The sequence below is a fragment of the Lissotriton helveticus genome, chromosome 4_1 (assembly GCF_964261635.1).
Source record: "Lissotriton helveticus chromosome 4_1, aLisHel1.1, whole genome shotgun sequence".
NCBI lineage: Eukaryota > Metazoa > Chordata > Amphibia > Caudata > Salamandridae > Lissotriton > Lissotriton helveticus.
The window spans coordinates 653,724,903-653,749,343 of NC_136063.1; the positions used below are offsets into that span (position 1 = coordinate 653,724,903).

General features: G+C 43.8%; 1 protein-coding gene across 1 annotated transcript in view; it reads right to left on the reverse strand.

Moving 5' to 3' along the window:
• The window catches only part of TGS1 (trimethylguanosine synthase 1), a 345,615-nt gene that overhangs the window by 313,478 nt on the left and 7,696 nt on the right, over window positions 1-24,441 (reverse strand). Inside the window, exon 2 of the mRNA XM_078687296.1 lies at window positions 11,435-11,490. Coding sequence (XP_078543422.1) covers window positions 11,435-11,490 — 56 coding nt within the window. The remainder of the gene's footprint in view (window positions 1-11,434; window positions 11,491-24,441) is intronic.

Consider the following 24,441-nt stretch of genomic DNA (forward strand, 5'->3'; position numbering starts at 1 on the left):
AGTTCGAGACGTTCCTGAACCAGTGCCGCCTCCACTTTTTGTGTAAGCCTTCTGTGTTCCAGGACGACGCAGCCAGGACTGCGTTTATGATGTCGTACATGGGCGGAAACGCTGCAAGCTGGACTATCCATTTAATGGAAAGGAATGATCCCATTCTGCACCACTTCCCAGACTTTTGTTCAGCCTTGAGAAAACTGTTCGACAGAAAGACTCATATGTTATCCTTGGATAGGGAGCTCTTGACGCTACGTCAGGGGTCACAGGATCTCTTGACGTACATCACGTCCTTTAACCGGCTCATAGCAGAAACCGACTGGCCCCCTGAAAAGAGGATCTCTCTGTTCTATCAAGGCCTAAGAAGCGAACTAAAGGACGTATTGTCGCAGGTGGTCCAACTGCCTGCTACTTGTGAGGAACTCATCGACCTGACAGTCCAATTAGATCATCGGCTGCTGGAGAGAAGAGGTGATCGGAGCAGGAGTGATGGACGTGCATGGTTTCCAAAACCAAAACCCCCTCCTGCTGAAGATGGCGCCAAAAGTACGGACAGTTCGGAGCCTATGCAGATCGGAGGCGTCAGAGGTCCTCTGTCTTCTGAGGAACTAGAGCGACGGCGAAAAATGAAGCTATGTTTATACTGTGGCAAGGGAGGGCATTTCATTAGAGAGTGCAGGGCCAGAGCCCAACAACCCGACAGGAATCCCCCGCCACGAAAACCTACCGTCATGGGAACAAAAGAGATGCCGGAAAACTAGAAAGCCCAGACCAGGTTGAGATCTCTGGGATGGGCATACTACAAACTATGATCTCCTCATGCCTTGCTAACACGATGATGCCCGCTGTGGCTCATATGAATCTCCCAGTGTCCCTGTGGACCACCGAGGACCATGTCATTCCTACGGATGCTCTGTTGGATTCGGGAGCCACAGGCAATTACATGGACATCGATTACGCTACCTCCCTTGGGATTGCTTGGGAGAAGAAGGATCAGCCGGAACACGTGAAGGCGGTGGATGGGTCTGTTTTATCTTCTGGGCCTGTTTCAAAACACACCGTCCCTCTGCGAATGCAGCACGGAGAACACTCCGAAGTTATCCAGTTCGATTTAATCGCCGCTCCCCAGTTCCGCCTTATATTAGGAATGCCTTGGCTAACCCTACACGATCCAGTGGTGAGTTGGTCTGCACGCACCGTGGAATTGATCTCCTCCTATTGTATGGAACATTGTTACTCCTCTTCGCCCTTGTCCCATGAGGATGAAGTATGTCACAGGAGTAGACACCTGGCTGTGGCCTGTACCGACAAAATCATTTGCTGTGTGTCCAGCCTACCAGAACCCTACAAGGAGTATCGTTCCCTGTTTGATAAACAGAAGGCCACCAGTCTCCCCCCGCATAGGGTTTACGATTGCTGCATTGAACTACTCCCAGGGGCGGCTATCCCTTGTAGTCGGGTGTACGCTCTGACAGAACATGAGAATGCATATCTCCAGAAGTACATTGAGGAGAATCTAGCGTCGGGATTCATCAGTCATTCCACGTCCCCTGCTTCGTCGCCCCTGTTCTTTATCCCGAAGAAGGACTGTGCAGAATTGAGACCATGTATCGACTACAGGGCGTTGAATAACATCACGATCAAAAACAGGTATCCCCTTCCTTTGATTCCGGTGTTGATGGACCAAATAAAGGGAGCTCGTTACTTCACCAAGTTGGATCTCCGAGGGGCCTATCATCTGGTTCGGGTCAAAAAAGGGGACGAGTGGAAGACGGCGTTCCGAACGAAGTTCGGATTGTTCGAGTACAACGTTATGCCCTTTGGGCTATATAACGCCCCTGCGGCGTTCCAATTTTTCATGGACGAAGTGCTCCGAGGCCTATTGGATACCATCTGTATGGTGTACATTGACGACATCCTTGTTTACTCCAGCTCTCTCCTAGAACACGAACAACACGTCAAGGAGGTGTTAAGTCGTCTACAACAGCACCAACTGTTCGCCAAGTTGGAAAAATGCCTTTTCCACGCAACGGAGGTCTCCTTCTTGGGGTAAGTGATCAACGCCGAAGGCTTTCAGATGGAAAGCGGGAAAGTAGACGCCATCACGAAGTGGATCACCCCTCAAAACGTCAAAGCGGTGCAGAGTTTCCTCGGCTTTGCGAACTATTATAGACGCTTTATCAAGGACTTCTCTAAGATCATCCACCCCATATCTGCTCTGCTATGGAAAAACGTTCCGTTTAAGTGGGATGCGAAAGCAGAGCAGTCATTTCGGATCCTCAAGGAACGATTCACCCAAGCTCCCATCTTGCGGCATCCGGATGCCCAATTACCTTTCATATTGGAAACCGATGCCTCACAGTATGCCCTGGGAGGGGTGCTCTCACAACGCCACCCTACAACAGGACAAATCCACCCAGTGGCCTACTATTCAAAGAAACGTAGTCCTAGTGAAGTCAATTATTCCATCACGGACAAAGAGCTGCTGGCCATAAAACAGGGTTGTGAGGAATGGCGACACTACCTGCTTGGAGCCCGTCACACCATCGAAATATACACCGACCACAGGAACCTGCTATTCCTCAAAACAGCTAAGGCCCTCACACCCCGACAACTGAGATGGACTCTCTTTTTCTCAGATTATGACTTCGTTATTAAATACCGTCCTGGCCCTCAGAACGGAAAGGCCGATGCACTCTCCAGGAATCAAGATACCCAAGATACTCAGTCGGAGGGAACAGTGGAACCATCGTTTATCTTGCCAGAAAGCTCCTTTCCCAAAAGTACCATCGCCTTACTCACCTCCATGGATTTCATTGAGGACCTCCGGGTGGCATTAACTGAGGTCGATGCCCAGTCATGGCTTCAAGAAGAACCTCAAGGGCGATCACAAACGGACGAACTCCTGTACTACAGACATGCCTTGTACGTTCCTGACCCAGGGTTGCAAATACAGGTGCTCCATTGGGCCCACGATTCTGTGTTAGGAGGACATTGGGGGGTGTACAAGACTATAGCTACCATCGAACGATCATTCTGGTGGCCTGACTTACGAAAGGATGTCCAAAAATACGTCAGGAACTGTGCGGTGTGCACCCAGGGCAAAACCATACATACCAAACCGACGGGTCTACTCCGCCCTATTCCAATTCCCCCTGCTCCGTGGCATACGGTCTCCATGGACTTTATTGTGGAGATGCCAGTATGTCAAGGCAAAACTACCATACTGGTGCTTATCGATCACTTGACCAAAATGGGTCATTTTGTGCCTTTAGAGGGCCTTCCTACATCTGCTGAATTGGCCATGGTTATTTTGCAACATCTCATCAGAGCCCATGGCATACCGAGGGTCTTCATAACAGACAGAGGATCACAATTCACATCCCGTTTTTGGAGAGCCCTTTGCAAGTCCTTGGATATCGAAGTCAGGCTTTCTACAAGCTACCACCCGCAGACTGACGGCAAGACCGAGAGGCTCAACCAAACCATTGAGCAATATCTTCGTTGCTTCACGTTGCAGAATTCGACGGATTGGGTCACTCTTCTGTGGTTGGCAGAATTCACATATAATAACACTGATCACTCCACCTTGGGTTGTTCCCCTTTTTTCTGCCTTTTAGGGTATCACCCGAACATCCTCCCCTTCGATTGGCCTGTGACATCCAAACTGCCCAGCATCCAAGAACATCATGCGCATCTACAGGCTGTGCAGATCGACGCGAAACGTCACTTGGCGGACGCTCAAGCCTCGCAGAAACGCCAAGCCGATAAGAAGCGCACGCCGGAACCGGTCTATCAGGTGGGGGACAAGGTATGGCTTTCCACAAAAAACATACATCTCAGGGGTATTAACAAACTAAAACCGAGATATATTGGTCCCTATAGTGTTGAGGAGGTCATCAACCCTGTGGCACTGAGGCTGTCTATCCCCCGTACCTGGCGAATCCATCCCGTCTTTCACGTCTCCCTACTCCTGCCTTGTCCTATGGATACTAGACTGCCCATTCATCCTTCCCCTTTGTTGGTGGAGGGGTTGGAAGAGTACGAGGTGGAAGAGCTGTTAGATTCTAGGATCCACAGGGGTCGAGTGCAGTACCTGGTTAGTTGGAAGGGTTTTGGGGCAGAGGAGCGAACATGGGAACCTGAGCAGAATCTCCACTGCCCTGATTTGGTTACGCAATTTCATCTAAGCCACCCAGGGAAGCCTGGTCGACCGCCGGGACGGCGATCCTCGAGAGGGGGTTCTGTAGCGATTGCAAGCAACGGAGGTGGAAGAAGACTATTCCGCTGCAGCACTACATTTCCCAGAAAGCTCTGGGGCCAGACGAAACGGAACGCGCCCTCTGGGCGGCGTCCATTAAGACCCTCCTTTCCCTGCAACCGGTGCTTGTCAATCCTTCCCGTCACTCTTCGAGTCGGAGTAGAGCCTAGTTGTACTTTCCAGTTAGCCAGAGGAGCCGTCGGGCGGACGCTTGCCTTCCCGCAGGAGGACGCCGCCAGAGGAGCCGTCGGGCGGACGCTTGCCATCCCGCAGGAGGACGCCGCCAGAGGAGCTGTTGGGCGGACGCTTGCCTTCCCGCAGGAGGACGCCGCCAGAGGAGCCGTTGGGCGGACGCTTGCCTTCCCGCAGGAGGACGCCGCCGTGTCTCCGACCTTTTGTTTTCTTGTGGGTTTGAGGTAGGACCTTTACTTAGAGCACGGCCGTGCTAGTTATTTCTTTTATATGACGTTATAAACACTACGATAGTGACCCTTGGGACAAAGATATTTAGAACTTGTTGCCGGTTAGCGGCCAGTAGTGATTGTAACTACCAAAGGCGACACTACAGGGACTTCAGGAGGGGGCATAATAACCCAAGAGACCTACGTTCTAGCATCATTTCGTTATCCTGATTTCAGACTGCCAGAGAGCAGGTTTTCAGTGAGTATCTGCCTATGTGATGCGTCATGGAAGTCAGCTTGTCTCCTATAGATTAATCTACAACTAGTGTTCTTGTATTTCCAGAGCAGCATTAAGACTAGACGACATCCGATTTCTTAGACCAGACCAAGACGGGTGTCTTCACTGCTACCTCCCCAATCAACCTCCTTCCCCCTACCCCGAGGGCTACCTGTCCCTGGTGTGTGTGTTCGCACAGGGAGGGTCAGTGCTATAGGGTATAGGGAGGATAAGCGTCTAGCTGTGGTCCCCGCTGGTTATAGACTACAGGTTAGTGGCATTGTACTTGTATTTCACATCGGGTGAGTTGTCTACTGCTAACCTTGACACAAAGAAATACCCGAAACATCTGATTAGACATGCCATGAAAAGGGCTTCTAATAATAACAGGGAAGGTCTTTTGGAACTGGCAATCCCAAAACCCAAACAAGACAGAATTACCTGTGTCAACACCTTCTGCACATACTCCAACAAAATCAAAAAAATTGTAAAAAAACACTGGAAAATTTTAAATACAGGCACAGACACTTTACCCCTCCCTCTGTTTGCATTTAAGAGAGGGCAAACTCTGAAGGACCAGTTGGTGCACACCAGACCCAAGACAGGGATCCCACGAGCGGTTGGTACTCTGTGGGATTTGCCGGCAGTTATGGGACATCATCCATGTGGCAACTGTGCTGCGTGTCCCCAAACGGCTAAAACACTTACCATCGACATCGGCACCGACAGACCTTGGCAACTCAGGAGGTTCACGAACTGCAATAGTTCGAATCTTATTTACTTAATTACATGTCCCTGCAAGATGAACTATGTAGGGATGACAACGAGAAAAATTAAGTTGAGAATCTCGGAGCATAAAAGCTCGATTCGCTGTTGCAGACAAGCGACAAAATTAACTAATCATTTCATTGAGGCAGGGCACCAACCCTCTGATATGTTCTGGACGGTACTCGATCAACCTTGGATTCCTCCGACAATTATGGACATCTCTAAATTTTTGTTTAAGTGCGAACAAAAGTGGGTCTTGAGGTTGAAAACAGACAGATCAGGGCTAAATGAAGACATTCCCTGGATGTCGCTCTGAAGTCCGACATTACATTGTTACACTCTGAATGGGTGTGCGATATATATGTGTGTCCCGCAAAATTCAACCTTGTCGTATCCCTCTGAGTTCACCGAATTTTGGAATTAAGTCTCCTGTTGGGTTTCCGACATTGAACATCAAATGCCCCTGAACTCTGCCTAATGGGTTTCTGAACCGAGTCCTTCGCCAATCGCATAACGTCTTTAGATTGCCGCTATGCACCACGATACCAACGAGTAATATATATGCATGCAAATATCACAGAAAATATTTCTTGTGATTCTTGACAATTTTTTTACGTCTCTAGCTGTCATCATCATTTTCTGGCCACACGAGGTCTCGAACCGAGTGACGGTTGTGTACGCAAAAACAGGAACTACATTTCCCAACTGTCCAGAAGCGTTGCGACGTTATTACGTCATGCGCACTCACGTCCGATACGGAAGCAACGTATTTATCCACCGCCGGTACACCAGGTCGTTACCTCCCCACGAAACAGCTTCAGAGGGACGACCGGTGTACCGACGGAGAGGTGAGGGTTTGATACTCTTAGCGGGTTTAATACTCTCAGCGGGTTAAAGACACTGTTTGTGTGGCGGTCTTAAACAGCACGTGCGAATGCGTCCGTCGGACCCGAATTTCAATGCAGAGGTTCCGAGGCTTATTGTGTGTTGTTATATGCAACTACCGATTGGGTGTTGTTAACTACGGAGCAATTAATTCTACTCTACACGCTCTGTAAATGTTTATGTTTGAATTAAAAGAGAGAGTACAAGTACCGGAAGCGGCATGGGAGAGGCTGGTGTGAATGTGAAACACTAGGCATACTATTCCTATCTAACATAAATCCTCTTCGTTTCACTGTAGCGCGGTGCACCCACTACCTGAGCTGGCGCCAGGTGAGGTGGGGCTGTTCCTTCCCAACAAATGGGTGAGTGGAATTTTTGCAAATGAATTCAAATTGAGTGTTTTACCTTAGTTGAGGTATTACAAATAATGTGTGGTAATTAAAAAACCTACAGTACAGTCAATGAATAATGTAACTATTCTGACTGTTCTTTCTATTCTTCTAATTATGTATCCATTCATTTATTGTTTCAATTTTTCTCCTGGTTGATCTTCTGAAATACAGTTGGGAGGACGAATACACTTTTCTACATCAGGTGATACCTTTTACCTTTTTATTAATAGCAGTAGCACTAATGGTCCTGAGGAAGCAGCAGGAGACCTAGAGGCTCCAGTGACTGCAGAAACATGTCGACCTAATACTCTCTATTAGTAGTCATTTGTTATACTACTACTTGCACTGTTTTTATTGATTTGGGAGTGTGTGGGTATATAATAAATTTTGTTTCCCCTATCATTAGTATTGGAGTAGTGTGGCTCACTAGTTAGAGGCGGCAGACTCGAGAGCAGAGAACGGGCTGGGACCAGGGTTCGATTCCCAACGTGGCAGGGTCTTGGACCAGGATCAGCGGACTCGATAATTCTCGCCTCGGTGCCTACTCTATCCAGGGACCACACTCGGTAACTCTGGGCATTAAGCTTGCCTCATCTCCACAACGGCCCCTCACAAACGTCAGGGATGCCTGGCTTCACCTTGGAGACTCCCAGGAGGAACTATCTCACAGGGAAAGCCAGGACGGGTTCCCCAGCGGTCTATAGCGCTACGAGGCCTGCGGTGCGGGTAGCAGTGCGCTTTACAAGACACACTTTCATTTCACTTTCATCATTACCCAATTTTAGAGCCTTCTCTTTATTCACTTTATCACTTTTCACTTTCAAGCACTACTATTCAGTTCCTCACTAGGCACACCTATCTCACATCTGGGGTACCCTTCCTTGAGATACCCGTGACCAGGTTATTAAATCTGCCTGTTTCATGCGGTTTTCTATCCTGAAAGGAGTGAGAGATCCCAGATGATGGAGGGTGGTCTCAACAGAGGACTGATGGGAACTCGTTCACCTTGCTAGCTTGTCCCATTCTTTACAATTTTTTGTTGTTGGAAACATAGTTGAAGATTGACTCACTGCTAATTTTTGTTGGTGTTATGATTAGTCGGGGGTTTAGCAGTTAGGGTCGTTAAATTATTTCCCCTGGGACCTTCTGAGTGTTCATTGATGATGTATATATACCCACAGGTCTCCCCAGGGGTCCTACCTTGCTGAGTTACTGTGTTGGCCTAAAGGATTACGTCGGCCCTGAACTTTATTCAGAGATATTATACAGATGTCAGTCCTGCTCTTAGTCCTGCTGTGCTTCCAAGAAGCCTCATGCATAATGTATGAGATTCGAACTAGGGAAAAACCTGCATTCTGAATGCAGTGTCGTTTCTAGGTAAAAGGTCAGTGCCTAAGAACCTTTATTCATGTAATGTAGGAAAGAATACAGGTGAAAGGTTGTGATGTTACCTGTGCCTATATAAGGTACCTATATGGAATATAACAACAAAGGAAATAAAAAACCTACAAAAATAGATTTTATTTTTATGAATTTTTAAACACCAAAACAAACAAAATCCACCAGAGGGTTCAAGGGATATGAATTTTTAAGCAAATCGTAAACCATTGCTTTGCACTCAGAATGTAAACAAGCAAATATCGCAGGTGGTGGTTACTTTGGAAACTTTTGTTAAGCTGTATTGGGCTAATACAGCCCACTCTAGGTGACCAACTCTGGCAGGGAGCTAGACACGGGGTTCTGTAAGGCTTAGCAGAACAGTTACCTTGCTTTCGAAGCAGTCTCCAGTCCAGTTTCAGGTAGTATGGGCAAAACGCCAGTCATAAATGGAGTAGTCCTGATGCAAGGGATACAGGATGCTGAAGAAGCTGATTCGGTCGACAGAGGTCATCCTGAGGCTACCCCCTTGGTCAACGAACGCCACGGGTTGACTTTGGCCACAGACGTCAACGTCCCTCCAAATCTTGGTAAAGTCCACAGCTAAACCTGCAGGTGCTTTTAACTGCGGGTAGTGTTCTTCTTGGGCAACCAAACTGCACTTTGACAAGTTTCCCAGATCCACCAGACTCGGTGCAACTTTTGAGTATGAGGGTTTAATCTCCCGGGCAGCGCTTTGGCGGTAGGAAATTATCAAGCAATTGTGCCTAACAACTTTACCAAGGCAGCTTCTTCGGGTTTTATGGCCTTGGAGCTGTAACAAGAAGTCTGCCAACTGACTCGGAGTTCACTTCTTCCATCTGGGGTTCATGGACAACATTTCCTCAAGCAGTACACCTCAGGAAGAGCCCCCTCTTTGCTACCCTAGGAGCAGCAGGTGAAGTCTATTCTTTGGTGCACCCTGTTTTTGCCTGGCTCAGAGCACAGCAGGGCAGTCCTTCTTTGGTTTTATCTCAGTTATAGACGTGATTAGAGGTTTGTGCGCCACTGTAATGCCCACAACTAGCCGTGAGGATACGGAGACTCAATAGACTACCAGGTCCCCTCCTGCCTGAAGAGAACTGTAACATCTAGCTACCCCATAGTGAAATATTATGCCCAGTCCAAATATGGCAGAACCCTTCACTCAGTGTGTGGAGCTGGGTATCCCACCCTATTGGTGTGGCAACCTGAGGGCTACATGCTCACAGGAAAACCGGTTTGGCAACCGTTTTCCCCCTCGGTACCCGATGCCAACCTATCAACCGGAACGAAAGAGCAGCCCCTCTTGTGTGTGACCACCATTTATCCTTCAAATGTAGCAGCTTCCCCTCTGAAGGTCACTTTTCGGGCTCACACCCTATGTGGCTTCCTGCCAGAGCGTGGCAACACCTCTTCCTATAGCAGGCCACTATTTTATGTCCTTTCCTGGGAGTCATTCACACCTCTCCCCAGGTGTGCAGAAGACTGTATTGTGGCCAGCATCGGCAAATGGCCTCTGGATAACTTGAGACAACAGTGACAACTTTCTAAAGTTGCCTTTTACTCAAAAGTTACATTAAATGTGACTTGGGCATCATGTTGGGTTTAATGTAATGATTCTTTTGACACCTTGAAGTATCAACTTTAGCAGTCCTCTTTAGGAGTTAGCACAGCTTTGTTGTCAGTGTGTAACCCTGTACTTGCCAATGAAGCAACTAGCTTTTACACAGTAACAACAATAATTTGGAGTTTTAACTGTTTGGACATATAAAAGTACATGCCACATTTTTAATATACAACACACTGCCATGGGGCATGATAGACCTACCTCAGGGATGACTAATAGATATTAAAAAGGGAGGTCTGGACTGTGTCATAAGTTTAAATGGCAAAGTTGAGTTAGCAGTTTAAAACTGCTCTGCACCATCTGCGGGAGACATGCTTTACTTTGTGAAACTCAAGGTGGAACAATAAGTGCTGCAGCCCATGAGGGACACTTTAACTTACAGACCCTGGACACCCCTGGTACCATATACTATGGACGGATAAGTTACTCAACTTATGCAGTTGGGTATAAGCCAATAGCAAACACACATTTCAGGGTCAGAGCACTGGCACTAAAACCTGGCTAGCAGTACTCCGTGCATTTCCTGAGTAAAAAAACACAGCAGCATCAGTCCAAACCTTTGGGGGTGATCATTAAAAAAAGGCATCCCCTTACATTTACTGACATACATCAAGTAGGAGAGAGTGCTTGAAGCTGTCAAACAGGCACAGGTAGGTGGTTGACAGCACCTCTCTTCTACCGGGTACTAAAACGCATTTTGGTGCTGGTGCCATATAAACATCAAATTAAATCCCAGTTTTCAATGAACCCCAAACAGTTTCAGAAACAGCGTGCACCACACTAAGTCTACATGGTGACAGTTTCCACACCAAGCTCCTCGCTAAAGTGCAAATTAATATTACAATATGATGTACACAAAAATTATAAGAGTAGGTTGTTGAAAACTAAAATATTTGCGGAAGACGTAGAAAACAAAGTGCAAAAGGTGATCTCAAAAACATACTCTAATCAGCTAGGACACTGCCAACATAAGTATGTAAACATATATGTATAGTAAATCAATGTTTGGGTCAGTGTACAGTACATTATATTACTCCTTGGAGGAAAAGTACTTAAAAGATTATAGGAGCTATGCAGTTATTGGTATACTACATGGCAAGACTGCAACATTACACAAGCTCAACTGCCAAATTTAATGACCTGGCTTGCAAAGGTTTACACTTCTGTCGATCACCTGTGGGATCCACTGCATTTTACCTGTAGCTAGAGAAGATTGTTTAGCGAGGGGAGAATATGGAAAACAGATTCCTGCTCATTCGTGATAGCTACTCAGACATTACTGATTTAAAAGGATATGAAAATGTATTCTAGGTTTGACAAGGTCAGTTTTATGTTGCTTTTGCCAAAAAAGGAGTATCAAACTCATACAAATGAGGTAGCCACTTGATTTGAATCAACACATTCTTAAGTGGTCTATTCTGTAGTATGTACCTCTCCAATCTTCTTCATCGATTTCTTTAAGTCCTAAATTGTATAGCCATCGATCGCTGAAAAAGAAAAGATACAAAGAGATTATTAATCATTGCATAAGGCACATAATCAAAAAATTTAAAAAAGAGATAGAACAGTAAAGATATTTAACGGTGAAGGCTTCTAACTCTTTCTATACTGGTCAAATGCAGGTCACCTAAACAATATTACAAATACTACAGCATATAGCAAAAAGCACATTTCAAATATGTACTTATTATGAAAATAGTAATACTGCTACAAATAGTGAAACAATGGCTTAGGTAGACAGAAATGAATGGGACAAAAGCGAGTACTGGGAAAATGTTGCACATCTAAACTTTGAAAAAGACTTCCATTTAAAGCTAACAAACCAGTATTCAAGGGCACCTATAGGGCAGTCACGCCTGTGGAGAATGGGAAAAGTCAAGCAGAGCTGCAGTCGAGGTGGTTATCGAGCTGCGTTCTAAAACAGCCAGGTTTTCAGGAGCCTCCGAAAGGAGAGATGATGGGTCACTGAGCGAAGATGTGAGGGAAGAGTGTTAGAAAGTTTGGCGATATATAAGAAGCCGCGGCCTCCACATCTAGCCCTTTTCATATTAGGGACTGACGCTAGGAATAGGTTAGCTGAACGAAGGCCTCTCCTAGGGCGATAGAAGGTGATGAGAGAATGATTGATTGTGGAACCTTTCCCCCCAAAGGGTCTTGTGTGCTATACACAGAGATTTGGAGTTTATTCTATTGTTAATTGGAAACCAATGTAATGTCTTCAGGGCAGGCTTGGCAGACTGAGTTTTGCAAATAATAAGCAGCAACCTGGCTGCACAGACCTGTACGACTTGGAGTTTTCATACTATGGACTACAGGACACTGAGGTGGAGGGAATTCCCATAATCCAGGCCGAAGAGAACTAGCGAACATACTGCAGCTCAGTATGGTCCATTCTTAGCAGCAACAGTCTTGTCTTCTGCTACAGCTTCCAGTCCTACTCCCCTCTACAGCTACAGAGGGCAGGCAAGTATGTGTGGACTGTGCTGTCTGCACTTAGACCCCTCTGCTTCCTATCTTTAAATTAGTAGTTCCTTACCACAGTAGCTGAAAAACAGAATCCATTGTGCCTTGTGTGTCTATGTCTGGAATACACCCTACCTCTTACTACTGTGCAATTATAACATTTACAATTGTATTTTGCCTAGTGCTTGGTACAATTACGTAGTTTACTGCACAATATTGATGATGTTCTTAAGGATTTTCAGCTGTGTCCCCATAAAAAAAAATATAGCAAATGCTTAGTTCGACTGTTTGATATAAACACGCCACTCGGATGAAATTTCTTTTTGCCCTTTAAAATCTATTTTAGAAATTTAGATAAGCTAACGTGCCAAACTCGTTCTCACTGAGTATGTGAGTCGACTAAACACTGTTCTTTGCTTTTCTTTTTAGCATTATGCTCTTCATAACACCATTCTCAAAATCATTTGGAAGTTAAAACCCGCCCGTGTAAACACTCACAACACACCATCGGGTTTCCCCGTGGGCAGGGTTACCTCCAATTTCAGAGTTTAGGTCAGGGTGGATAACAGCCGGTTGTGATTTTACCACGTGCAAAAAACGCACCCTTTTCTCTATTCTGAGGCAAGTGCACAAATTTGCGTGTGCATCCTGCCGGTAAGATGCTTAACAACGCTGATTCATAAAGTAGTTCGGATGAATTGCTATCCATGTCCAGTGGAGTCTGCACTATTGGAACTTATGGTTGGTGGCGACTATATAGTTCTTTTTATCAAATCAAATTATCTTTATTCGGTTTTCCATTATTTTCGAAAGACCATAAAAGTTCATAAAAATACATCAATTTCGTATTCATATATAAAAACACATTAAAAAACATGATAAAAGTTCACATTTTTAAATTTCAGGTATTTAAAAAACTATTTTTTTTGCCAGTATTCATTTACACATAAAACAATTTGAACCACTTATCACAGATTAGTACGATGTCTGACGCAAAATTTAAGAAATTGTACTATAGATTTTGTCATAGATTCATTTTCCAGGAACTGTAAGGCCAGATAAGCTGGACGACACTGACGCAATTTCTGGACCTTCAAAAGTGGTACTATCCACCGCCTGCGTGGTGAAACATAAAATTTACAGAAAAAAAAAAAAAAGAACATGTATAGTAGATTGTAAAGAAATAAAATCGCAAGGGCAGGGGGAAAGATTAGCAGACCAATCATTTTGGGAGGGAAAGGAAATCATACGATGAAACATGTTAAACCTAAATTGGGTCAACAAAAATTTACCATAATGATTTAAGTTAAACTGTAGGTATGGTTGGATAGTGGGAACAAGTTGTATTAATAAACATTGCTGTACTGTTGGTTTCCCTATTTCACTTAGCAAATGCATTTGGGACAAATGCGACAGACATGCTGTTTTCAAATCTTTTTTTGAGAGGTCCATTATTGATGGGGGATCATCAAAGAATCTTGCATATCCAATGTCCATCAGGAATGTTTTAACGTAAGCCAGCCATCTGATCTTTCCCATATTGTCGAGTTTCATGCAGTCTTGGACAATTGTTCTCATGAGATGACATTGTTCCGTTGCCCAAATCCTTCGCCACAGCATGACTGGTTGGATTTTAATAATGTCTGAAATATAGTCCAAACCAAGTTCAAGATGACAACCATATGTTGTGGTACTTTTTGGGACTGCCAACAAGAACCTTAGAAAAGAGTTTTCAATTTTTTGAAGCTGATGTACATTTGCCCCACCCCAGACCCCTGCTCCATAGGTCGCAATACTGAGACATTTTGCATTATATATTTTAAGCGTTTCAGTCGGGGGTCTTTTGCCTAACCGAAGTGCAAAAGCCTTCAGTGCACCAACGGCCCTTAAAAAAGCCAATTTACGGGAATTGACAGCTTCCCTCCATTTAAAGGCCTCATCAATCAAAATCCCTAAATAGGGATATGTCTCCGTTCTTTCAAGGGGGGATTTATCCACATAAATTTTCTTGAGTTTTTTACGCTTTATGCCAGCATGCATCACGTATGTCTTTTTTATATTTACTCAGATTCAAACTGGCCATAAACGAGCAATACTTGTTCAAAACCCGTTGGAGCTGGACTGGGGTTCTCGCTAGAATCACCGCGTCGTCGGCATAAAGTAAAGCTGGTATCTGCCGACGACCGGCTGCTGGAAGATCTTCTGCACCCTCTAGCATTGTAGCCTCTAGCCCGTTAGTATACAGGGTGAATAAGAAAGGGGCCAGCACACACCCTTGTCTGACCCCCTTCTCTATAAGAAAACTATCAGTTAGCTGGCCTCCAGTCCCAAATCTCACTCTTCCCGTTGCCCCTGAATATAATTCACGAAGGAAGTCAACTATTGGGGGGTCGATTCCTATTTGCAGCATAATTGTCCATAATTTTGAGTGTACAAGGCAATCGAACGCTGCTGTTAGGTCCACGTAAACCATATGTAGAGAAGAGCTTTTTGCATCTACGTACTTTCCGGCCAGTAGTGTCAAGTTTAAGGCCTGGTCCACCGTACTCAGTCCTGCCCTGAACCCGTATTGCAGGTCCGAGATTGCCTCGTGGTCGTTCGTCCACTCCTGGAGACGGTCGAGAAGAATGCGTCCTGCCATCTTCCCGAGCGAATCCAGGAGTGAGATAGGACGATAGCAGGCAGGACTATCTCTATCTCCCTTTTTAAATATGGCAACCAGTATTGAAGTCGACCAGGAATCGACCAAGCCGATCTCCTTGGCCGCGTTCAACACGTTGGTAAGCAATGGGGACCACAGATCTGGAATATATTTAAAAAGGTCCATAGGGACTGAATCAGGTCCTGGTGCCTTTCCGGGTTTAGCAGTTTTTATTGCCTTCGCCGTCTCATTCAGTGTAAAGTGGAGGGCAAGTGGGTATTTCACTGATATCAGAGAATCCAGGTGTTCTGATTCGGGGACTTTTTTCCCGCTAAAAACCTCAGAGAAGTGTTGTACCCATTCCCCTGCGTCGATTGCGATGTCTAGAGATGGTACATCTGCTTTATCTGTTAAGAAGGGAGATTTCACTATCTGCCAAAAGGCTGTACTGTCCTTCAGGATGCTACTTCTCTCTAGTTGGGCCCATAAATTAACTTGTAAGTCCTTTTTTCTGGTTCGAATTGCTAACACATAGGCCTTCCTTAATTTTATAATCTCCTCTCTGTCTCTCTCTGCTTTGGCTAGTGCCTTCTTTAAGTTAGTATAGGCTTTTGTACATTCTGTACTAAACCATCCCTTTCTAGTGCTCTTATTTTGTTTACAGGGCCTGGTTAGTTCTTTCCTAATGTTTTCTACAATGTCACCATAGCTGGCCAAAATCTCAGTTGGAATTGTGGCGGGATCTAAACATCTTTCTATCTCATTTCTGCATGATTTTACTATTTTTGTGGTTATGGCATCCTGATCTAATTTGCCCCATTTTAATGTAAAGCCATTTAGCCTGTCCAATGTTAGTGTCTGTTGGTGCAACAAGCTTAACTGGACCACGTCTCCTATATTCTGGAGTTTAGGATCCTGGAGTATCATGCTGATGGGGGAATGGTCACTAAGTGCGTTGTTAAGTACTTCAAAGGTCTTAATATTTGAAGCTTTGTTGGCAGACATTAGAACAATCTATCAGGCTTTTGAAGCCCCTGCCATGAAAGGTTGGCACAAATTTAGTTATAGGTGTTTTTAATTTATTGGCAAACCCCAAGTCCAATTCCATCATCATCGTCTGCATGTTGTTACCCTCAGTTGTATGTGTAAAGTGGGTTAGACAGTTTCCGTCTTCATCAGTGATCCCTCAGTTAGGGGTTTCGCTCTTGTTACATAGATGGAGATTGAAATCTCCTCCCCAGATTACTGTGTGGGAATCCTTTGCATATTTTATTGCGAGATCTAGTACCAGATGGGAGATCTCGTTTAAAATCCTGTTTAACTCGGGTGGGGTCATGTTGTTATAAAAATTAATGATGGTGTAGACCTCTTGCCTAGTTCTGCGCAGATTAATAAGCTGATAGTTCTGCTCTAACTTTAAGGGAGTTATTTCACAACAGGGCCAGAGATTTGAGACGTATGTTACTAGCCCTCCTTTACTCCTGCCTGCATTTGATCTTGTGGCTGCAGAGAAGTATGTTTTGTAACCCAGGAGATGTATAGGGTCATTAAGCCAAGTTTCCTGGAGGCAAATTACATTACTTAAATTTGCCAACTGAAGGAAACTTTTTTCAGAGTGTTTGGAGGCTTGCCCCGCCACGTTCCAAAATAATAGGCTTAGTTCAGAGTTGGTTTTACATTCAAAATTTAAACATGTTGCGTGCTACCCAGATTGTGTAAGCCCAATACACCTTACTAAACCTCCACATGTAGGGGAGTGCGCAGACGCACACTCCACTCCGAGGTGCACAGCATTGTGCGGATTTCAAATCCATCTTAGTTTTAAACCATTTTAATCTGTGTTTATAAATTTCTTCAATCTTTATCAAGTCATTTGTCATTGTTTCTTCCTTATGCATCAAGTACACACGTTTTTCATACTGCATTTGAGTAACTTCTCATATTCTTAAGTGTCCATCCGGACTTCTTTAAAAATAAGATCTCAATACACCCAGTTGTTCAGAGCAGCGTCCGTTTATTTCAAACCCAATGCATTTCGGGCTGCCGTCCAGCCCTTCGTCAGGGGTAACTGTGAAAGGACAATTATAGACCAAACATTATTTGTCTGCATAGACTACATCACATTAAACATTTCTTTTTCGAATTTCCTTTGTTTAAATTTTTTTTACATAAATTAATATTAGACGTTGCGCATCAGTGTTTAAGCCTTCTAAAGTGCATCACATTTCGCAAACCCAAGCGCATGTAGTCTGGGTATAGATTAAGCCTAAACCTTCCCTTAAAATTATCTTGCATACCGCTTCTTTAAGAATTTAATCAAAAAACACCACTGAAAACACATCACGGGCTCATTTAGTCTTCTAGTCTTGCAGTGATTATCGTCTTTCGAACATCAAACTACATTCCATTTGCTGAACCCTACCGAGATTGTCTATCTATTTCCTAGTATCCTCCGATACTCCCAATCTTCCATCGGTCGATTGTCGACCAACAAACATTAATACAACCGTGTTACAGTGATCCACATACCTGCTCACGTTTTGCATTTCTACCAGCTCACGCCGCGCGCTGCGCGCTGCTCATTATTCAATCTCTCGTGCTTACGCGCCGTGTTTAAACAGTTAGTGCTCCACCCCTTACTTCTCCACCTGACTCATTAGTAACAGGCATGCCAAGACTTCTTCTCCCATAATGCACCTAATCGTCCACTTTTACATAGCATGCTTTTCATAAAAATTCGTACTCAAGTCTAAAGCGTAAAATGTTTTAAATCTTTCTGTCATTTTTGTCAAAAGAGTCCATGTTCAATCCATTCTTTTAGCGAAAGTCTTTCCAGTCCTTCCTGATGTTTGTCGGTATCAGCATTTCCGATTGTTGCTCCGAACTCGATGTTCCTCCGTGTGTACCATCTTTAGTTCATGCATTTTATCTCTAGTTTTTTCATGGGTGCAATGACCAACGGGGGGCTAATATTTATTAAATATGAATGAGGGTGGTCTGCACTCCTTGTTCTCCATTTGTATTCATTTGCTTTTACATTCAAAATTTAAACATGTTGCGTGCTACCCAGATTGTGTAAGCCCAATACACCTTACTAAACCTCCACATGTAGGGGAGTGCGCAGACGCACACTCCACTCCGAGGTGCACAGCATTGTGCGGATTTCAAATCCATCTTAGTTTTAAACCATTTTAATCTGTGTTTATAAATTTCTTCAATCTTTATCAAGTCATTTGTCATTGTTTCTTCCTTATGCATCAAGTACACACGTTTTTCATACTGCGCACTCCCCTCATTCATATTTAATAAATATTAGCCCCCCGTTGGTCATTGCACCCATGAAAAAACTAGAGATAAAATGCATGAACTAAAGATGGTACACACGGAGGAACATCGAGTTCGGAGCAACAATCGGAAATGCTGATACCGACAAACATCAGGAAGGACTGGAAAGACTTTCGCTAAAAGAATGGATTGAACATGGACTCTTTTGACAAAAATGACAGAAAGATTTAAAACATTTTACGCTTTAGACTTGAGTACGAATTTTTATGAAAAGCATGCTATGTAAAAGTGGACGATTAGGTGCATTATGGGAGAAGAAGTCTTGGCATGCCTGTTACTAATGAGTCAGGTGGAGAAGTAAGGGGTGGAGCACTAACTGTTTAAACACGGCGCGTAAGCACGAGAGATTGAATAATGAGCAGCGCGCAGCGCGCGGCGTGAGCTGGTAGAAATGCAAAACGTGAGCAGGTATGTGGATCACTGTAACACGGTTGTATTAATGTTTGTTGGTCGACAATCGACCGATGGAAGATTGGGAGTATCGGAGGATACTAGGAAATAGATAGACAATCTCGGTAGGGTTCAGCAAATGGAATGTAGTTTGATGTTCGAAAGACGATAATCACTGCAAGACTAGAAGACTAAATGAGCCCGTGATGTGTTTTCAGTGGTGTTTTTTGATTAAATTCTTAAAGAAGCGGTATGCAAGATAATTTTAAGGGAAGGTTTAGGCTTAATCTATACCCAGACTACATGCGCTTGGGTTTGCGAAATGTGATGCACTTTAGAAGGCTTAAACACTGATGCGCAACGTCTAATATTAATTTATGTAAAAAAAATTTAAACAAAGGAAATTCGAAAAAGAAATGTTTAATGTGATGTAGTCTATGCAGACAAATAATGTTTGGTCTATAATTGTCCTTTCACAGTTACCCCTGACGAAGGGCTGGACGGCAGCCCGAAATGCATTGGGTTTGAAATAAACGGACGCTGCTCTGAACAACTGGGTGTATTGAGATCTTATTTTTAAAGAAGTCCGGATGGACACTTAAGAATATGAGAAGTTACTCAAATGCAGTATGAAAAACGTGTGTACTTGATGCATAAGGAAGAAACAATGACAAATGACTTGATAAAGATTGAAGAAATTTATAAACACAGATTAAAATGGTTTAAAACTAAGATGGATTTGAAATCCGCACAATGCTGTGCACCTCGGAGTGGAGTGTGCGTCTGCGCACTCCCCTACATGTGGAGGTTTAGTAAGGTGTATTGGGCTTACACAATCTGGGTAGCACGCAACATGTTTAAATTTTGAATGTAAAAGCAAATGAATACAAATGGAGAACAAGGAGTGCAGACCACCCTCATTCATATTTAATAAATATTAGCCCCCCGTTGGTCATTGCACCCATGAAAAAACTAGAGATAAAATGCATGAACTAAAGATGGTACACACGGAGGAACATCGAGTTCGGAGCAACAATCGGAAATGCTGATACCGACAAACATCAGGAAGGACTGGAAAGACTTTCGCTAAAAGAATGGATTGAACATGGACTCTTTTGACAAAAATGACAGAAAGATTTAAAACATTTTACGCTTTAGACTTGAGTACGAATTTTTATGAAAAGCATGCTATGTAAAAGTGGACGATTAGGTGCATTATGGGAGAAGAAGTCTTGGCATGCCTGTTACTAATGAGTCAGGTGGAGAAGTAAGGGGTGGAGCACTAACTGTTTAAACACGGCGCGTAAGCACGAGAGATTGAATAATGAGCAGCGCGCAGCGCGCGGCGTGAGCTGGTAGAAATGCAAAACGTGAGCAGGTATGTGGATCACTGTAACACGGTTGTATTAATGTTTGTTGGTCGACAATCGACCGATGGAAGATTGGGAGTATCGGAGGATACTAGGAAATAGATAGACAATCTCGGTAGGGTTCAGCAAATGGAATGTAGTTTGATGTTCGAAAGACGATAATCACTGCAAGACTAGAAGACTAAATGAGCCCGTGATGTGTTTTCAGTGGTGTTTTTTGATTAAATTCTTAAAGAAGCGGTATGCAAGATAATTTTAAGGGAAGGTTTAGGCTTAATCTATACCCAGACTACATGCGCTTGGGTTTGCGAAATGTGATGCACTTTAGAAGGCTTAAACACTGATGCGCAACGTCTAATATTAATTTATGTAAAAAAAATTTAAACAAAGGAAATTCGAAAAAGAAATGTTTAATGTGATGTAGTCTATGCAGACAAATAATGTTTGGTCTATAATTGTCCTTTCACAGTTACCCCTGACGAAGGGCTGGACGGCAGCCCGAAATGCATTGGGTTTGAAATAAACGGACGCTGCTCTGAACAACTGGGTGTATTGAGATCTTATTTTTAAAGAAGTCCGGATGGACACTTAAGAATATGAGAAGTTACTCAAATGCAGTATGAAAAACGTGTGTACTTGATGCATAAGGAAGAAACAATGACAAATGACTTGATAAAGATTGAAGAAATTTATAAACACAGATTAAAATGGTTTAAAACTAAGATGGATTTGAAATCCGCACAATGCTGTGCACCTCGGAGTGGAGTGTGCGTCTGCGCACTCCCCTACATGTGGAGGTTTAGTAAGGTGTATTGGGCTTACACAATCTGGGTAGCACGCAACATGTTTAAATTTTGAATGTAAAAGCAAATGAATACAAATGGAGAACAAGGAGTGCAGACCACCCTCATTCATATTTAATAAATATTAGCCCCCCGTTGGTCATTGCACCCATGAAAAAACTAGAGATAAAATGCATGAACTAAAGATGGTACACACGGAGGAACATCGAGTTCGGAGCAACAATCGGAAATGCTGATACCGACAAACATCAGGAAGGACTGGAAAGACTTTCGCTAAAAGAATGGATTGAACATGGACTCTTTTGACAAAAATGACAGAAAGATTTAAAACATTTTACGCTTTAGACTTGAGTACGAATTTTTATGAAAAGCATGCTATGTAAAAGTGGACGATTAGGTGCATTATGGGAGAAGAAGTCTTGGCATGCCTGTTACTAATGAGTCAGGTGGAGAAGTAAGGGGTGGAGCACTAACTGTTTAAACACGGCGCGTAAGCACGAGAGATTGAATAATGAGCAGCGCGCAGCGCGCGGCGTGAGCTGGTAGAAATGCAAAACGTGAGCAGGTATGTGGATCACTGTAACACGGTTGTATTAATGTTTGTTGGTCGACAATCGACCGATGGAAGATTGGGAGTATCGGAGGATACTAGGAAATAGATAGACAATCTCGGTAGGGTTCAGCAAATGGAATGTAGTTTGATGTTCGAAAGACGATAATCACTGCAAGACTAGAAGACTAAATGAGCCCGTGATGTGTTTTCAGTGGTGTTTTTTGATTAAATTCTTAAAGAAGCGGTATGCAAGATAATTTTAAGGGAAGGTTTAGGCTTAATCTATACCCAGACTACATGCGCTTGGGTTTGCGAAATGTGATGCACTTTAGAAGGCTTAAACACTGATGCGCAACGTCTAATATTAATTTATGTAAAAAAAATTTAAACAAAGGAAATTCGAAAAAGAAATGTTTAATGTGATGTAGTCTATGCAGACAAATAATGTTTGGTCTATAATTGTCCTTTCACAGTTACCCCTGACGAAGGGCTGGACGGCAGCCCGAAATGCATTGGGTTTGAAATAAACGGACGCTGCTCTGAACAACTGGGTGTATTGAGATCTTATTTTTAAAGAAGTCCGGATGGACACTTAAGAATATGAGAAGTTACTCAAATGCAGTATGAAAAACGTGTGTACTTGATGCATAAGGAAGAAACAATGACAAATGACTTGATAAAGATTGAAGAAATTTATAAACACAGATTAAAATGGTTTAAAACTAAGATGGATTTGAAATCCGCACAATGCTGTGCACCTCGGAGTGGAGTGTGCGTCTGCGCACTCCCCTACATGTGGAGGTTTAGTTCAGAGTTGGGACTTGTGGCGATTGATACTCTGCTCTGGGTGCTATTTTCTTCAGGGTAACTTGGCTGCAGGTCGCAATTCGATTTTAGAACGCTTCCCCGCGCCTCTAGGCTATTTTGTATGGAGGAGACAGTTCCAGTGGAATCCTCAGGAGAGGGAAGGAGCTCATGTGTTAGATCTAGCGTGGTTGGATATACAATTGACTAATTTAGTCCATTTGACCCTTTAGTTGATGTATGAGTTCCCTTATTGAGATAGTTATTTGTAGGGTGTTCTAGTATATTTGTGACTATGTCTCCGGTGTTTATTGGGCAGATCATATCGTACTCCCTTTGTGATGGTGGTCAATCAACCATCTCTAGACAGCTGTAACTATTAAAGGTTGGTATTCCACCCCAAAATTCCCTCTGTGATTGTGATTGTACTCTTCTACCATTGGTTTTCCAGTCGTCCCAGTCTCTGTTTTCGTGCCCCCATGCTCCCGGCTTCCAACCCCTTTGCTCGTTATCTGTCTGGTTCCAAGACCAATTTGAGGACCAATTTGAGCCTTCAGGATAGTGGCATATCGGGGGGTAAAAAAAGGATAGACGTTTGATGTTTATACCTCCATTCCTGTCCACTGTATCCCAAGAGCAAATATAGTCGACTGCCCGAGGGTTTTCAAAATTAACTATGACACAGTCACCCGGGATTGTTTTTTGTTGATGTCCTATCCATGAAACCCTTCGTGCTGTGCTAATTCTGGTAACATGGTTTTGCGGGTTTGGTCTGTTGGCATTCAACCAATGCCGAACTTTATTTAATAGGGACCAAGTTGGTTCATCTGTGTCATGACTCAGTTCAGGGACCCCTGTCAGAATGGCTACAAACGGGGTTGCCTCAGGGGGAAGGTTTATGGGTTTAATCCATCCCTTCTTTATCCGTTCTACTTGGGTGTTATACCTCTGTGGCTGTTCATGATGTGGGGTATTTGTTAGGAGTCGCTTAGGAGGGATGTTTGTTGGGGGTGGGTTTTTCTGTAAGGCTGAAACTTTCTTAGGGAGCTTTTGGGGGGACTTAGTTTTTGGAGTTGCAGGGCGGTTAGTTGAATTTTTGACAATTTCTCCTACCTTAGTGGTAGGGGTATTAATTGCAATCGTGACGTTATTGGAAGATTGTCCTGACTTGGTGTTAACGGTTTTGTTTTCTGGTCCTCCCATATTGGTCAGCCCTTGATTCCTTAAATTTGCAGGGTCTTTTAAGGTGGCAGCTAATACTGCTATTTGCTTCTCTATGACTTCCAGGCTCCTTTGAATGGGCTGTAGCTGATGTTTTATTAGTTCAGCTATCTGTACCATCAGATGCTGATCTGTTTCGCTTATTTTATATCCCTTGTCCGAGTGAGGATCTAGATCTTCCTTGTGAGCACTGTCATTATTACTTTCGTTCGCGCTATGGTCCACAACAATGAGATGGGAATTAATGGCACTATTGTCTGCTGTTGCTTCATTGGAGATATTGTTTTTCTGCCTTTGCTCATTTGATTTATTTCTCTCTCTCTGATTCTTGGGACGTGGCGTATGTTGTAACTTATTTGTTTTTGAAGTTTTAGTATTTTTCGATTTTTTTTTACTTGTGCTCTTCTGTTTCGGAATTGCTCCCTCCCTTAGCCCCCTTTGTTCATTCTGGTCGGGGTTGTTGTCCTGCAGAGGCGGACTCGCAAAAATGTCAGGCGTTTGTTCGAGCGCCTGGGTCAGTTGCGAGTCCAACAATGAAAGAGACGCGGACAGATCGACCAGGTTTGGGATGCCGTGGATGTCCGCACGTGTTTTCGGGGCAGCTACCTTCTCCGATTGAGTTAGAGGTGTTTGCGCTGATGTCAAGGGTCCCAGTGACGATCGTCTTGCTTGTGCCAGTTCATAAGATACTCGACGATCTAATAATACTATAGTCTGATCAATAGTTTGATTGGCTTTAGTGATAAATTAATCAATGGGGCCGACAGTTTTAGCCATGTTTTGGAGTGTTTTACTTCTGGTACCCCTCGGTGACATTTAATTGGGAGAAAATAATCTAACAATCGTGG